This window comes from Paramormyrops kingsleyae, chromosome 23 (assembly GCF_048594095.1).
Source record: "Paramormyrops kingsleyae isolate MSU_618 chromosome 23, PKINGS_0.4, whole genome shotgun sequence".
Classification (NCBI taxonomy): Eukaryota; Metazoa; Chordata; class Actinopteri; order Osteoglossiformes; family Mormyridae; genus Paramormyrops; species Paramormyrops kingsleyae.
In genome coordinates, this window is record NC_132819.1 from 6417689 (window position 1) to 6433623 (window position 15935).

At 43.8% G+C, this 15935-nt stretch overlaps 2 protein-coding genes across 9 annotated transcripts; one reads left to right on the top strand and one right to left on the bottom strand.

Moving 5' to 3' along the window:
- ppie (peptidylprolyl isomerase E (cyclophilin E)) lies at positions 1-3173 on the bottom strand. The gene is made up of 10 exons (XM_072706042.1): positions 3076-3173; positions 2658-2756; positions 2503-2546; positions 2307-2333; positions 2040-2121; positions 1849-1952; positions 1644-1767; positions 998-1183; positions 636-778; positions 1-261 (listed from the first exon to the last, which is right to left on the bottom strand). The coding sequence occupies exons 1-10, from the start codon at positions 3104-3106 to the stop codon at positions 193-195; spliced, it is 909 nt and encodes a 302-aa protein (XP_072562143.1). The 5' UTR covers positions 3107-3173; the 3' UTR covers positions 1-192.
- On the top strand, positions 2752-15538 carry LOC111854240 (coagulation factor XI-like). 8 transcript variants are annotated; one of them, XM_072706037.1, is made up of 15 exons: positions 3150-3331; positions 3608-3736; positions 4958-5114; positions 5797-5912; positions 6269-6428; positions 7181-7299; positions 7532-7688; positions 8326-8432; positions 8507-8657; positions 8871-9016; positions 10351-10546; positions 12230-12393; positions 13714-13809; positions 15015-15154; positions 15266-15538. In XM_072706037.1, the coding sequence occupies exons 2-15, from the start codon at positions 3676-3678 to the stop codon at positions 15422-15424; spliced, it is 1929 nt and encodes a 642-aa protein (XP_072562138.1). In that variant the 5' UTR covers positions 3150-3331; positions 3608-3675; the 3' UTR covers positions 15425-15538. The 8 variants fall into 8 exon arrangements, with proteins under 8 accessions (XP_072562142.1, XP_072562141.1, XP_072562138.1 ...); XM_072706035.1 differs by lacking the exon at positions 3608-3736 and adding an exon at positions 3763-3876; XM_072706039.1 differs by having other exon boundaries at positions 3215-3224.
- Positions 15539-15935: the final 397 nt, after the last annotated feature.

A 15935-nucleotide genomic window follows, 5' to 3' on the forward strand; every position in this document is an offset into this window, starting at 1 on the left:
TGAGCATAAAAAAATTTATTCACAAAATATTTACATGGCTTTCATAGCCCCCCAGGAAGGGAGGGGGGATCTCCATGGACTCCTCATGAGCTCATTTCCTGGGGCAACAGTAGCAGGTCCGGTATCCAAGGGACCATCCAATGTACCTTGTGACCCAGGTGTTGGTGTGTCAGTTCACCCCCCCCCCCCTCATCACACATATTCTCCACAGTCTGAAATGATCACCTTCTGCTTGGTCTTTCCATCTTTGTTACCTTGTGCCTAAAACAAATACACCCACACATATAAAAATATATTCATGCAAAACACACACACACACAGTTGAGGAATTTTCACCAATAACAGTTAAGGCAGTATTTCTCAAGCTAATCCATGGGGACCCCCGACAGTCTACATTATCACTCCCCCCCCCCCACCCCAACTCCCAGCACACCTGTAGCAGCAGCTGGGGGGGGGGGAAGCATAAATGTGGACTGTCTGGGGGGGAGCATAAATGTGGACTGTCTGGGGAGGAGCATAAATGTGGACTGTCTGGTTATCCCCGAGGGCCGGGATGAGAAACACTGGACTAGTGAAAGGACCAAGGAGCGAGGTGGCGGACGGTGCCGCCCGCAAGGGAATGTAACCCCGCTTACCTCCATGGCTCGCAGCACCTCCTGACCCTCCATCAACTCTCCAAACACCACATGCTTCCCGTCCAGCCAGTCCGTCTTGTCGCAGGTGAGGAAGAACTGTGAGCCATTGGTGTTGGGGCCTGAGTTGGCCATGGAGAGCTGGCCTGCGAGGACACAGAGGGTTAAGCAGGCGCTCCGTGATACTTATGTACGGAAAATCAGCAGAGCCGTTGGCGACACAGCCACGAGAGACATAAACATCAGGAACGAACAACTGAGCTGCAGTTATGGGTGGTCCATTTTTATACATCTTTGAGCATTTTTCCAATCTAAATCACACGGCCGCAATTAGAGTAATTTTTCACAGGATAGGGTCTTCCTACCTGGACCAGTATGTTTGAGAACAAAGTTCTCATCGTCGAACTTGCGGCCGTAGATGGATTTGCCCCCAGTGCCGTTATGGTTGGTGAAGTCTCCGCCTTGGCACATGAACTGCGGGATGATGCGGTGAAAGCTGCTGCCCTTGTAGCCAAAGCCCTTCTCATGGGTACACAGACAACGGAAGTTCTCTTTGGAGGGGGTGCAGAGAGGTATTATGGGTAAATGAATCATGGGGAACAGGACGGGCCCATTCATTCATTTGTAAACAACCTTCCTGTGATCAAATCCACGTTTTCATGTTTTCAAACATGAAGATCAACAGATGATTTTTACCCCATCTAATCCTAATAATAACACCAACAATAACAATAATAAACAGATTTCAAACAAAGTAAATGGTTTATTCAAAAGAATATCTAAACCCAATGACCCATCCGTGGTTTACAGGAGACTAAAACATTCTTAGGTCACAGCTGTAATTTGATATAGCTTTTATGATACATAGACCTATTTAATATTGTGGGTGCTGACAGAATGCACAGGATAACAATCTTCCAAATAGAATTAGACCGACTGGCTTCTATAGCAACTGTGTAATGAAATTGCCAGTGTGTAAGATTCCCAACCAGTGACTGGGAGCTGCCGTACCAGCGGTCATGGGAACGACGTCAGCTCGGAGGAGGAAGCGTAGTCGGCCCGCTGGCTTGTTGCCAATTTTGATGTCCATGTAGACTTGGGGGTTGGTCCTGCCCTTCTTAGCAGGGGGCTCTCCCTGCACACAGTGACATCAGAGAGGTGGGTATCCAGTCATCAGCCGCATGTATTCACAGACAGGTGACCGACAGCTCCATACCTCCTGTGTTTCCTTGCTGACATCTTCCCCAGCTGGCTCCGCCCCCTCGGCTTCCTCTGCGGTCTTCCCAGAGAACTTCTTCAGCCAATCATCATCTGACCATACTGTTTAGGAGGGGGGAGAGCCAGGCATTACTGAGGAGCCCCAAGTACCTTAGGAACACCGGTGAAGAAACACAAGCAGGTGGTCACCTGGCCGAGAAGAACCTTCCTTTATCCTCATGGGCTTAGCGATGTTCACTCTGATTGTTCTGCCAAAGAGTTCAGACTCATTCTGTAAAGGAAAAGAGTGTGTCCCCTTAGTGTAATGAAGCTTAACGACTAACTTCCTTCAGTAACTAAATACAGTCAGCGGTGGTTTTGAGCACATGGACATGTCATCCAGAACTCTGAATATTTTTGATGAAGAGCAAGCTGTGCTGCTTTCCAGCTCTACACCAAATGAGAATCGTCACTTACCATGTTATCGATGGCTGCAGCGGCATCCTGCAATAGTGTTTAAAAATGCACAGCAATGGTTAAAAATCAACTACTAAATCAGAAAAAAAAATCTATTACGGAAATAATAAGGCAACTGTTAAGCTACATTTTAGAAACAATACCTCCGGTTTAAAATGCACCAGGTAGATTTGTCTACTGTGTAATAAATACGCACCTCTGCCGATTCAAACTCGATGAAGGCGAACCCTCTGTGCTTTTCTAGAATCCAGAATAAACAGTCGTTACAGGGAGAGATCAATACATACATGACACATATACAGTGTGCCTGCCCTAAGACTAGCAGATGTAAAGTTAAATAGACCTCCCCACCTGTCTCATAATCGAGGGGTATCTGGATGTCTGTGATATCTCCAAACGGGATAAATGCCGCATGCAGGACCTTCTCATCCACCTCCTCCGCGAGCCCGCCTATGAGGAACAGCATTCAGCGCAAGCCTCAACCAACAACAATAATGTATGAATCCATCCATCCATCCATTCATTCATTCATTCATTCATTCATTCATTCATAAGGTAAGCCGTTACTGCATTTAAGTTCACGGTAGTAATCGGACTGAAAATTCACTCGGCTACCTTTAGCGGTGTGATAAAATTATTTAAAATATCGTTAGGAATATGCATTTAAATTACACAGTATGACATTGTGCTCGTAAATGTCAAGGTGTCGCCTTCGATAAACTGAAACAAATAGACCTTATGTTAGAGTTACAGCAAGTTTTCAGCTTACCGACATAAAGAACACGCTTAGTAGCCGCCATCTTGATCGGAAGCAACCCTTCGGCCTTTGACCCGGCAGTAATACTGTGTCCTACGGAGACCGCTAGTCCCAAAACAGATATTTTTAGCCTCACAAAATGTTTCCAACACCATGCAAACGTAAATGTAGCTTTAATTTAGGGTTAATTTGACCATAAAGCGACTGCTATATAAGAACCACTATACTGTTTTAGCATTTTTCACAGAATAAATCCGGATTTTCAGAAGTACGAGATTTTAAAAACTACTAGAATACCGATCAGGATTTCCTGTAGCGTTCAGTGGAGCAATCTACATGTTTCTACTGTAATTTTTTGAAAGAGGGCCATAAAACAAAATACACCCTTTCTGCACATTTTAAATGTGAAATTCTGGCAACTACAGCTGTCAGTGTTTTGCCATAAATATAGGTCGTTTTTTAAACAGTATGGTTGTGTAACTGTAACCTTATTGGCTGTGATAAAGAGAATTGTACTTTACTCCTGCCCTGTTTACTCTGACAGCTAAAGGCCTCAGCATTCACTTTTCCTCCAGTTGCTTATATCAAGCGACAAGCAGATTCAGCTCAAGAATGAAAAAGTGTCTGTTGTTCCTGTACTTGGCTGGTCTCTGGGCAGGAGCTCAAACTAGTGGTTGGTTCACCTTATTGCATTCCTAGGACTTTAGGGAATACAGATGGTTTTAGTGCTGTTGCTTTGCCGCCGCCGTCTCCGCCGCCTCCGCCGCCACCACTTGATGGATCTTTCTCAACCTTTGCACAGGCATTTTATGGGTGAGGAAGAAAAACTGATTACATTTTGAGACAGATTGCCCAAAAATTGAAGCTGAACCACAAAATGATATTAAAAAAGGGCAGTTTTGACACTCGATACCTTTAAGGCAATAACTCAAAAACTATTTGATGAATCTTTTTCAAACTTTGCAGAGGCATTGTATGGGTGCTGAGCTGGAACTGAGTACATTTTGAGATGGATTGCACTGATGCTGGCGTGATGCTGCTTAGTGGCAGCAAAGAGAAGGGTGACTGCAGATGACATTTGAACTTGTGATGTCAATACGTATTTGATGGATCATATTACTGCTTGACAAAAACATTACAAGGATGAAGTTCTATACCTGGTTTCATTTTCAGACAAATTACCCCAAAAATGAAGCAGCAGTGCTGTGTGGCAGTAACGGAAGGAAATTCCAGCTGTAGCAGACACCCAGGCTTGTGGACACAGTAACTTTGAAAATGTTTTGTGGATAATTTTGAAACTTTGTAGACACATCATATGGGTGATAAACTAGAAGCGATCACATTTTGAGACAGATTGCTGCAAAATTGAAGTATATATGTATGTGTGTGGTCATGAATACTGTATATTGCATTGTTTAGACCAAATGTTCCTACAGCCTGTTATTTTGACCTTGCGGGGAGATTTTTCCAGGGAAATTCAATTAAAAAAAAATCTTTGAATGCAATCCAAAAACTAAAAATGCCAAAAGTCTTGTATTTTATTTGGTTACGTATGGTTAAGGTTAGGGCTGGGTATGGATTAGGGATAGGGATTTGGATTTCTCTCATATTTTCTGACAACACAACGGTGAGCTTGATTGAATATCAGTATGTGTGATGCTAAGCCTACTACCTCATTTCATTGTGCATGAGCATGATGACAATAAAGTAGACTTTGATTTTACTGGTGGAAAATATTGTATACTAATAATACGTATCATTAGGTGAGGAATTTATGCTCTCATTTGTATTCCACGTCCTCTCCTTTGCTTTGAAAGGCTTAGGATTTCAGAAAGACTGTAATATTTTTAAAAATGCATGACCAGGGCTTGGGGAAATCTTTGTGCTTCCCCAGAATGTGTCCGCGAGCTCAGAGAAGATGTGGATTTCCCCGGAAGTGACATTCTTCAGATCTTGACTCCGGACACACATCACTGCCAGCTGGCCTGCTCCCAGCACCACATGTGTTTGTTCTTCACCTTCATTCGATCTGATTGGAACAGAGACAATCGGTATCTCTCTACATCAATCTATATGTATATCTATATCAATCTATATCTATATCTATATCTATATCAATCTATATGTATATCTATATCTATATCTATATCTATATCAATCTATATGTATATCTATATCAATCTATATCTATATCTATATCAATCTATATGTATATCTATATCAATCTATATCTATATCTATATCTATATCAATCTATATGTATATCTATATCAATCTATATCTATATCTATATCTATATCAATCTATATGTATATCTATATCAATCTATATCTATATCTATATCAATCTATATGTATATCTATATCAATCTATATCTATATGTTATTCGATATTCTATATCTATATGTTAGTGTTTATATGGATCAGAACAGTAGAAATTAGCTAGAGATAAATTTCAATCTAGAAATTTTAAGGTACTGTATATAAGGTATAGCCCTTTTCATCTGTGACTTTTTTACCGAAAATTTTAATATTTTCGACCAGAGTGCTGTGTGTCCTTTTTTGAAGTTTTACGAAGCCATTTCCTGTAATGTCATGAGATTGCATACAGAATGTCTAACCACAAATTAGTATGTCTGCAACATTAATGAAACAATTGGGATTGTTTAATATTAGAACTGTAAAGCAATGTGCATGATATCAGAGCAAAATCTGCTGACTTCATTCTGCCAGACATTTTTACTGCTACCTGAAGCACACGGACTCGGGGGCACCGCTGACAGTGAGCGGCTTGAAGGGGGTCACCTCGGGCTTCTCACTCACACGCTGTCCTGATAAGCAGGGAGAGGGTAAGCAATGGGGAAGACAGGGCATGTTCTACTAAATTAACATCAAATATAATTCATGGGCCATGGAACCGGAGGAGAGGAATCTGGTGACTCATCTGTATCAGGGTAGTAATGATCAGTCACAAAAAAAACAAATAATTTACTGAAAATCGATAAAACTTTATGAATAAAAGTCAGAATTATATCCATGCTTTTAAATCAAAAGGTTATTTCTGACAGACAATCGGACATAATTTTATGCCCCCCGTCCTTATGGCACTCCTCTTATTTAGACACGTTCCGTGGTCCATGGTATAATTGATAATTAAAGGTTAAAATAAAAGTATGAAATAATATGGCCTGCCATGTTTTGGCAGTCTGCCTCTCTACAGTCTACAAGGATGTGGACTTCCCTGGAGAGGATTACCTGAGCCTGTTCACCGACAGCTATGCGGAGTGTCAGAAGGCGTGTACGATGGACTCAGCGTGCCAGTTCTTCACCTACACAACAGATAATTTTTCTCCCGCTAAGTACCGGTGAGTTGGAGTGGGTAAGGCCCTACCGGACCAGCTTTTTGACTTTCAATGGAGATTACCTGAGGCTGGACTGGAACCTTCTGGTAACTCTCTACCTTTGGTGAGCTGGCGAATCTGACTACAGCTGGACATTACTAATATTGCAGAGGTGCATTGTTTTTTAAAATGACTGTTTTTTTTGGATATGAAATACATTGCAAATTTTCCGAATACCTTATATATTTGTGTTGCTTATGACCCTAAAGGGAGGGGTGGATTAACTTCTCTGGGGGCCCTAGGGTGACATCACTAGGGGGCTCAAAGCAGGCTACTCGTGCTGTTTTATGGAGCTGAAAGTATATAAAATGATTCACTGTCAAGAATCAATAATCAGCATGTGAGGCAGTAAACCTTAAGGCAGGGGTGGCCAATCTTATCCGCAAATGGCCGCTGTGTATGCGGGTTTTCTCTGCAACTCCCTAATTAGATCACTAATTAGAGGACTGATTGGCTGAAGAGTCCTCACACCTGGGTTTGAACAGCTGACCTACAGGTTATCCCAAAAACCTGCATACACACCGGCCCTTTGCAGATAAGATTGGCCACCCCTGGCTTAAGGTGTCGCAGAGGTGTATTGACCGGCCAGATTTCATCATTTTAGCTGTTTATTTTGCCCTTGTGGGGCCAGCTGGCCCTTGATTAGTATATACATTAATCCACCCCTGCCTAAAAGCCTCTGCTTTTTACTGTTTCATTTAAACCCCTCCCTGCAGAAATAAGTGCCATTTAAAGTATAGCAGGACACTCCCAACGCCACCTGTGGTCAAAGCGGGGAAGGACATGGTGTCTGGCTTCTCTCGAAAACTCTGCAGCCTGTTTAGCATTGACAGAGGTAACTCAGACATCCATAGTGACACATACATGGTGACAAGTGTAATAATGTGGCACTAGGAAAGCAAACACACACACACACACATCTACAGTTGTGAGCGACAACTAAAGTAAACCTATATACACACCTTGCATTACATAAAATTCAAATCCACACACATACATACTTTCTGTGATCTTGCAGATGTCAATAGTATGTTGCTAGATTATTTGTTTTTCTGGTGTGTAAACAGAGTGCAGGTCAAAGATCCTGAGGGATATCGACTTTCCCGGAAGTGACATTGAGCAAGTTCCGGCCCCCTCGCCCGAGCACTGCCAGGTCCTGTGCAGGGCCCACCCTCGATGCACCTTCTTCTCGTTCACCACCGCCAGCTACGAGGCCTCTGAGAAGTATGTGTGCCACAGCGCAGAGAGAGGTGCAGGTCACTATTAGAGTGCGCTACACTATTGAGGGAAACAGGACACACATCAAGGGCGTAGGTTTGGTTTCGACACTGATAGGGACTAAATCAGCCTGGAACCCCCCCGCCCCCCTAGACATTCACAGTACTTACACAGTATTGGGAAGGACATGACCCTACCAACCACACCCAAATCCACATCCATGCCACACATTGTCAGTTGACCAGCAGATGAGATTAATTGCAAACAGGAGCTTAAACATCCATCCATCCATCTATCTTCTATAACAGATTGTCCAGTATAGGTTAACAGTGATTAACAATTAATGGTAAAATAAATTGATTTGTTTAGCAGATGCCTTTTTGATCTCTGTTGTAATACATATGTAATACATAACTTTGATATTGTTCTATTAGTGAAATGTTTCCTTTGGCAATTCTGGTTCCCTTTAGGGAAACTAAATCTGACACATGTTCAGATTAACATCTGCCTCAGATCTTAAACCCAGATATTTTTTGTCCTCAGTTCCTTTGCTCATAGAGAGTTTATGATGGACAATCTTGTAAATATGAATATGATTATATAGTTATAAATAGTAGTATATAATGCATATCTTGTGTTTTAGGTATAAATTGCTTTGCTTTTTGAAGCATAATGTTGAGGAGCGATCTTCTACACGCAAAGATAATGTGATGTCTGGGATTCCAGCCCGTTTCTGTCAGCCTTCAAATGGTAAGTACTGTGCAGTGAGGTCACTTCCTGTTGGCCATGTCACATGACTATAACACTGTCATGTTCCCTCCCAGCCTGTGCAACACTTACGTACGAGAACATAGACTTTATGGGGGCTGACAAGAAGGTTGTGAAGCTGGACAGTCCTGCGACGTGTGAAGAGGCTTGCACAGCTGACCCAGACTGTCAGTTCTACACCTTTGTGTACAATACCATCACTGCCAGGTCAGTGCCAGCTTAGTGAGTATAACTAGCACTTCTCTGCATAAGAATATTTATTACTAGTCTGTATTTACCAGAAAATCAGGCAAAGATAATCACTCACACACAGAATCAACAAGATGGACAGTGTCCAATGCTTTCAGGAAGAATAGATATGGACAGAAGCATTAACATCGGCTTGAGAATGTTTTTGCTCGATTTTGTACATCTCTGCAGCCCAAAGTGCTTCCTGAAGCAGGTCATTACAGCTCCTTTGCCGCCAAAAATAGCCCTTAAGAAGGATGTGGTGTCTGGATTCCACCTGAGGAGCTGCAAATTGACAGACAGAGGAACTGTAAAATGGCCGACAGAGGAAATAGCAGGTGAGGGCCGGGGATAATTCTTCATGCCAATGTCTTACTGAAGAATATTAAGAAGCTGGTTGTAACCAGGAACTTACGCTGCGTTGCATTTGAACTTGAACGTTGGAAATCCCAAGTTCCTAGTCGCAAATTTAAACTAGAGCAGGGGTGGGCAATCTTATCCAGAAAGGGTCGCTGTGTTTGCAGTTTTTTGCTGCAACTCCCTAATTTGATTACTAATTAGAGGGCTGATTGGCTGAAGAGTCGTCACACCTGAGTTTGAACAGCTGACCTAAAGGTTATCCCCAAATACCTGCATACACACTGGCCCTTTGCGGATAAGATTGCCCACCCCTGAACTAGAATGTCCTCAGAAGTCAGAATTACAACTCGGAAAGTCGGAGAAATCTCTTCAACCCCAACATCAGAATTCAAGATGGCTCTGCCCTTTATCAACAGAAGTGAACACTGTATACAGTTATATACTGTTTATTAACATTTATGTTTTATTTGTGTCTCATTAAATGTGTTGTACACACAGTACTGTCCAATCACTATCTGTGGATATGTTGCTAGGGTGTTTGTATGCGCAAATTAACATGTAATGTATTTAGGGTGACCAGATAATCCATGTCAGGGAGACACTTTGAGCTACTTCGGGTTTTACAAACTACTTTAAAACTGAAAGGCTCCTGTGCTCGGCTAAATAGTTCAGTTCTTCTTGTACTCTAATTGGTTTGTTTCCTTGAAAGACTCATCCAGCTGTTTCACATTAGCATTAGTGACACATGCATGATTATAGGAGACTGACCAATCAGCACACAGCAAGAACTCAGTGCTCAAGTGAAATCCAGGTCCTTTTATTTGAAATGGTAATTTACAATTTCTGTCCTAGCTCAGAGTGTCCTCCCTGACATGGATTTTCTGGTCACCCTAAATGTGTTGTTATCAACTGATATTGCTAACAATGGCTAATGGTGAACCTGGTTTGAACTGTGACCTGTTTCAGAAAGCAGGATTTCTTGTTTAGCCAGATAACTTGTTGGATTTAAGGTAGTTTGGTCTAAAAGTAAGTGAACAAAGATAAAGTCCATGTAAACTGGGATACCTTAAGTCCAACAAGTTTTCTGGCTAAGCAAGAAATCCAGCTGTTTGAAACATGTCCCTGGTATCGCTATATGGCTTTCCGACTTCTTGTACTGTACGGTGATTAACTTGGGTGTGACATCATTCCCCGCTCTGACTTCATTATACTCGTAAAGTACCATTAAAAATTCTGTATAATCCAGGTGTCGTAGCTGCAGTGTGTCTGGCTCCCCTCAGCTTGTCCTCACAGTTATCGGGTTGCTGCTCAGGGTCTGTTGAAGGTCCCAAGTGTGGCTTGGTTCGGAACAGCAAGGAGAAGGTCCTGGGGGGTCGTGACGCGGCCCCCGGCGCCTGGCCTTGGCAAGTCTCCCTGCAGCTGAAGCACGGATCGGGTAGAAGCCACATCTGCGGAGGGTCCATCCTCAGCCTGCGCTGGATCGTCACCGCTGCTCATTGTCTGGAAAGGTAAGATTCACCCATCCCCAACACCTCTGCCACAAACAGATGCCAGAAGCATTGTATGATGCTCATGTGTCACTGCTCGGATGATACAAAAAATAATCTCAGTATTCCTTTTACTTTAACTGGCTCACTGATGGACTCTGACTATGACCACAGTGTGCACCTTACGTTACTTAAAAGGGCCCTGCTATGCTTTTCTGTTTTTTCCCGATCCTTTAGTGTGTTATATAGCTCTATGTGTTAGCGGTCCGCAAAGTCTTAAGGCCCAAAGTACATGCCACAGGAAGTAACTCGCACCACAGAAACCACTCTTCTCTAATCTGCCTGAAATGCCTCATTGGAATTCCATCCCTTACTTCCGTTACATGGTGAGGTCACCTCGTACCACAATCCTTATTGGCTGTGTAAGGAAAAGTAGTAAACCAATGTTCTTGGTTGATCATTTGGATACAGACAGTGTTAGCTATTAATGATCAAGGGGGAATGATCAAAGGGGAAGCCAGGGAGAGAATGGGGGATCCAGTCGGCACCACTAGGGTGATAAGGAAGATGATTGAATTACAATGATCAGAAAGTCTCCCTCCTGTCCTGCCCCATCCCTGCCCCAGGCTCCTCAAAGTCCAAGGGGTCACTCTTTATATGTAGATTCACTCACAACACCTACACACAGCACCTTGTTGGGGAGAGTCTTTTGGGGTATAAAGGGGGGTGGAGAACTGTCCTTAATTTGTATTTGAGCTGCCTTTCAGTACCCAGTGTATGTCTACACTGTATTACATTATATTATTTTTTACTGTCCAATAAACCACCGTTTTGCTGAAACTGCGGAGACTCTGCAAGTGGATTCTTTACAGCTGCCTACCTGCAAGGATCTGTCTGTAGATGACAAGGCAGGGGCGGAGCGTGTAGGACAAGCTGACCAATCGGAGCACATTGGGCTCCATCCATCCATCCATCCATCCATCCATTTTCTGTCACTTATCCGGGGTCGGGTTGTGGGGGCAGCAGTCTAAGCAGGGAAGCCCAGACCTCCCTCTCACCAGCCACCTCCTCCAGCTCCTCCGTGGGGGGGGAGGGGGGTTCCAAGTTGTTCCCAGGCCAGCCGGGAGACATAATCTCTCCAGTGTGTCTTGATTGTGCCGCCTCACACTCAGCCACAAACTGCCCCAGTGCCTGCTGCAGGTCACCGGCCAACAGGACCTCATCATATGCAAAAAGCAATGACACGATCCTGAGGCCCCCGAACCGGACCCCCTCCGCCCTTGGCTACATCTAGAAATTATGTCCATAAAATTATGAACAGAATCGGTGGCAAAGGGCAGTGAGTTAAAGATCTCCTGGACAGGGGCCTCTGCCAGATGCCCCGAGAAATACCCTTATTATACGTTTGTGTACCAGGTCTATCCAGCATCTTCCCCCGCTGTCACATCCACTCACCAGCTGGTGATCAGTTGACAGCTCAGCTCCTCTCTTCACCCGAGTGTCCAAAACATGTGGACGCAGATCCGACGATAGATTTAATACATTAGTCAAGTGCTTTGGGGCAACTGTGTGATGAATGGTGCTATTGAAAAACAAATGGAGTTTATTATTATATATCCTAGCATGTTTGAACTGATCCTGTTAACATAAACTTGATTATTAACCCTATGTTCCCACCTAATCTGGTTTGGTTTTCTACTGCAGGACTAATGCATCAGACTACAGAATATCAGCTGGAGTGGTGAAATTGTCAGAGGCAGCACAGTTTCACGAGGTGGAATTCATGATGAAGCACCCTGATTTTAATGAGGCCACCTTTGAAAATGATGTTGCCCTCATCAGACTGAAGACGCCCCTTAAATACACTGGTATGAGACAGTGGCCGTGTGAGCAGTGTGTCTCTCTGCTGGTCAGACCTCTGTGTTCACATCTCATGGTCAGCAGAGTGATTTCATCATTGGATAGTTGAGCAAAGCCCTTAATCCCCAATTGCTCTAGGGCAGGGGTCACAAACTCCAGTCCTGGGGGGCCGGAGCCCTGTGTAGCTTAGTTCTTTCCCTGTTCCACCACAAATGATTCAGCTCAAGAGCTGTGTGGTAATTAGCACAAGGAGTTGAATCAGGTGTGTTAAATGAGGGTGAACCAAAAACTGTGTAGGGCTCCGGCCCCCCAGGACTGGAGTTTGAGACCACTGCTCTAGGGGGTGTCTGACCCTGCTTTCACACATATACATGATTTCCGATAAAAGTCTCTGCTAAGACATAACTGTTATTGTATGAGACGACCCATTTTATTTTCTGTATTATGAATGAAGCTTTTTCTGAATGATCTTCTCAAGAACGTCCAAGGATGTCTTCACTTTGTTTAGTGTTGAGGGGAGTGGGATCTTGGTTCACCAGAAGCTGTCACCAGGGCCGACCCAACCCGTTTCGGTGACCATAGCAAAATTTGATTAACCTAGTTGTCATTTGTCATCTTCCTTCCCATTTGCACAGGCTAGTTAGATGAGGGGGGGGGGGGCCCTGGTGGCTGCTGGACCCTAAGCAGCCGCTTGGTTCATTTATGGCTTCAGTCGGCCTTGGATGTCACTGGCTAAGGCAGGGCTCTTGAAGTCTGGACCTTGATTCCAAATCCAGGCCTTGTTTTCTGTTCTCCCAGGTAGATAGTTTAATAATTGCTGATTCTGATTGGCCAGAGCCTTCATACCCGCCTCACAAGTAAAAAAGGCTGGAAAATCAGCAGGGCCTGGATCTTGAGGACCGTGATTTGAATAGCGCTGGACTTAACAATGATTAAAATGGCATTTGTATTCATAAGTCGCACCAGAAGTTCACCAAAAGCCCAGTTAATCACGGGAACCAAATCTGCACAGATAGTGTGTTCTAACATTTATCCTTCTGCACACTGCTGATGCAGAGGGGAATCCTCCCTCTGCGCTTTTGTCATTTGGGATGCCCGTTTAAAATGGCCTCACTTCCTCCACCTTGGTTTGTTCTTTTTTGCTGCTTGGGAAACTTTAAACTACCTCAGGCGGAGTCTTAGTTACTGTAAGCAAACGCCCCATTTTGCAGCCGGTGCGGTGACACAGGGCAGCAGCGCATCTGCCTAACGTCTTCCACACGTCTTGTTCTGCTTAACCCATAACTGGGTCGGCATGGATGCTCAAGTGCTGGCTTTTATTTCTGCAGCTCTGCAGGGGTCCATCTGCCTCCCAGATAAAGAGAAGGAAGCAGAGATCGGGGGTCAGAGCTGTACGGTCACCGGATGGGGAAAACTTGCTTCAGGTATCCAGCCGACTCACTGTATCTGCTTTCTGCCAGGGATGGAAACAAGTCATTATTTGGCGGGTCTGAGTCAAGTCTCGAGTCAAAACACTGTAGTTTGAATCAAGTCTCGTGTTATTTGTCCTCAAGTCCAAGTCTTTCTATCATTTTAGCTGTCATGTCAGAAGTCATCAAATTTGTGACTTTGGTCCGAGTCGAGTGTCAAGTCAGTGACAGTGAGTCCCCAGCTCTGCTTTCTGCTAACCATAAAGCCCAGGGAATCCATAGTGAACTTGTCCTCCTTGCCAGAGGCACATTAATATAGTCAGAGGATTTCTTTGGAGCAACGGACAATATGTCAAACAGTAAAAGTTGTAGGGGGGCGGGGTTGTGACAGTTAAAGCTGTCAGCCAATCATCAGCCAAAAACATTATGATTGAATCGCTCACTGCCCAGTACCGTCCCTGATCATTGTGTAAATCAGTGGTTCCCAAATTGGGGGGCGCAGAGGTATTACGGGGGAGCACAACAATGGGATAACCTCAGGGACGTGTGTCTTCACAGACTGGACGATTAAACAAATAAAGCAGCGCAACATTACAGTAACTAACAATAAATAAACCACTAGCTTACGTGTACTATTAGAGCATTTATGTAATTTATTTAAACTTTATTTTACCAGGTAAATTCTATCCATATCATGAAAAACGAGGTTTAAAATTTTCTACATGAAGTGCAGGGAGACTATCAGTTAATGGGTATGATTTAGTGTTGTTTTGTTGTATAGTATAGGCTGAAACCTGCGATTATTAAAAACAAAATGCGGTAAACGCAAGACAAACTTTAATTTGTGTACGCCAATGAATATTAACAGCAATGTTAAATCTGTATTTGCATAATTTCAAACTTATGCTGGACTCTTATTTTTAATTGGTTGAAGCCGCCAACATTTTTTCTCCCACAGTGGTGAAATTGCGCCATTTGTATTTTGTAATTGCATTTGTTTCGCTCAATTAGAAAAGTGAGTTGTATTTCAAATAAAGTTTGAATCTGAACCTGTGTAGTTTGAATGGGGGGGGCTCAATAATGTTCCTATCTAGAAAAGGGGGGCCCTGCAGAGAACGTTTGGGAACCACTGGTGTAAATCAAGGTTATCTGAGGCCCCTGGGCTGCAGCCTGGGTAATCCTGTGACTTTACAGCACATCTGCTTCTTGCCCGTCCTAAGGTTCCCTTCCCGACATCCTCCAGCAAGCACAGGTACCGCTCCTCATACCAGAAGACTGCAACTCTCTTCTGCTGCAGAACAAGGTCTACAGCAGCATGCTGTGTGCTGGGTACCCGGAGGGCGGTGTCGACACCTGTCAGGTACAGTAGGGGCGTGGCCTGGTCACCTGACCATTGCCAAGGGAAAGGTCAGGGGTCGCGGCTCACGGAGTGACCGGCCTGGAGTGACGCCATGTTTACTCTGACACACAGGGAGACTCTGGGGGCCCGCTGGTGTGCCAGGCCAAGGGCAGGTGGTACCTGATGGGCGTCACCAGCTGGGGGGACGGATGTGGTGAAGCAAAAAAGCCGGGGGTGTACACCCGTGTGGCCGACTACTTCAACTGGATCCAGAACAGCATCTCCTGCTGATGCCAGAGACAGCAGAATACCAGAGAGTCACCATGTGTCATTGTGTAAAAGTGTAACTATACAATAGTGCTATATATGATATGCTCATTTATAAATAAATTTTAATAAGCCTTCTTTCAATTAATCTGTTTTGGCAAATCTGGTGCAGTAATTCAGCCATAGAGAGTGGAATGTGGGAGGGGGGCAGGGGCACCGGGGGGTTGGGGGGGGGGGGGTAACTTTCAGTCACAAAAATAATCATCTACTCATAATATTAAGTAAATCCGGTCAAATAATAATATTCATGCAAAATGGAAAAAAAAAAACTATTAATAAACGCCTGAATTATATCCCTGATTTGTTTTAGCCAATTTTTAGGCTGGGAAAATAATATTGCTCAAGGGGTTTAATAGTTTAATATTTAATATTTAATATTTTCCAACCAGCTGTATTTTAGATAGTATATTTAATGTTATGTCAGCAGAATTAACCGAATCTCAGTGTGTGTCGCAAGGCTAAGAAGTGCATGGTG

What these genes read in the sequence shown, in the direction of transcription:
- ppie (XM_072706042.1), bottom strand. Translation starts at nt 3,106, where the DNA reads ATGGCGGCTACTAAGCGTGTTCTTTATGTCG. An exon ending in TAAGCGTGTTCTTTATGTCG is followed by an intron (nt 2,757 to 3,075) that starts GTAAGCTGAAAA and finishes TGTTCCTCATAG; the next exon opens with GCGGGCTCGCGGAGGAGGTG. An exon ending in ACCCCTCGATTATGAGACAG is followed by an intron (nt 2,547 to 2,657) that starts GTGGGGAGGTCT and finishes TCTGGATTCTAG; the next exon opens with AAAAGCACAGAGGGTTCGCC.
- LOC111854240 (XM_072706033.1), top strand. Translation starts at nt 3,780, where the DNA reads ATGGTTTTAGTGCTGTTGCTTTGCCGCCGCCGTCTCCGCCGCCTCCGC. An exon ending in GCCGACAGAGGAAATAGCAG is followed by an intron (nt 9,017 to 10,350) that starts GTGAGGGCCGGG and finishes GTTGCTGCTCAG; the next exon opens with GGTCTGTTGAAGGTCCCAAG. An exon ending in GCTGCTCATTGTCTGGAAAG is followed by an intron (nt 10,547 to 12,229) that starts GTAAGATTCACC and finishes TTTCTACTGCAG; the next exon opens with GACTAATGCATCAGACTACA.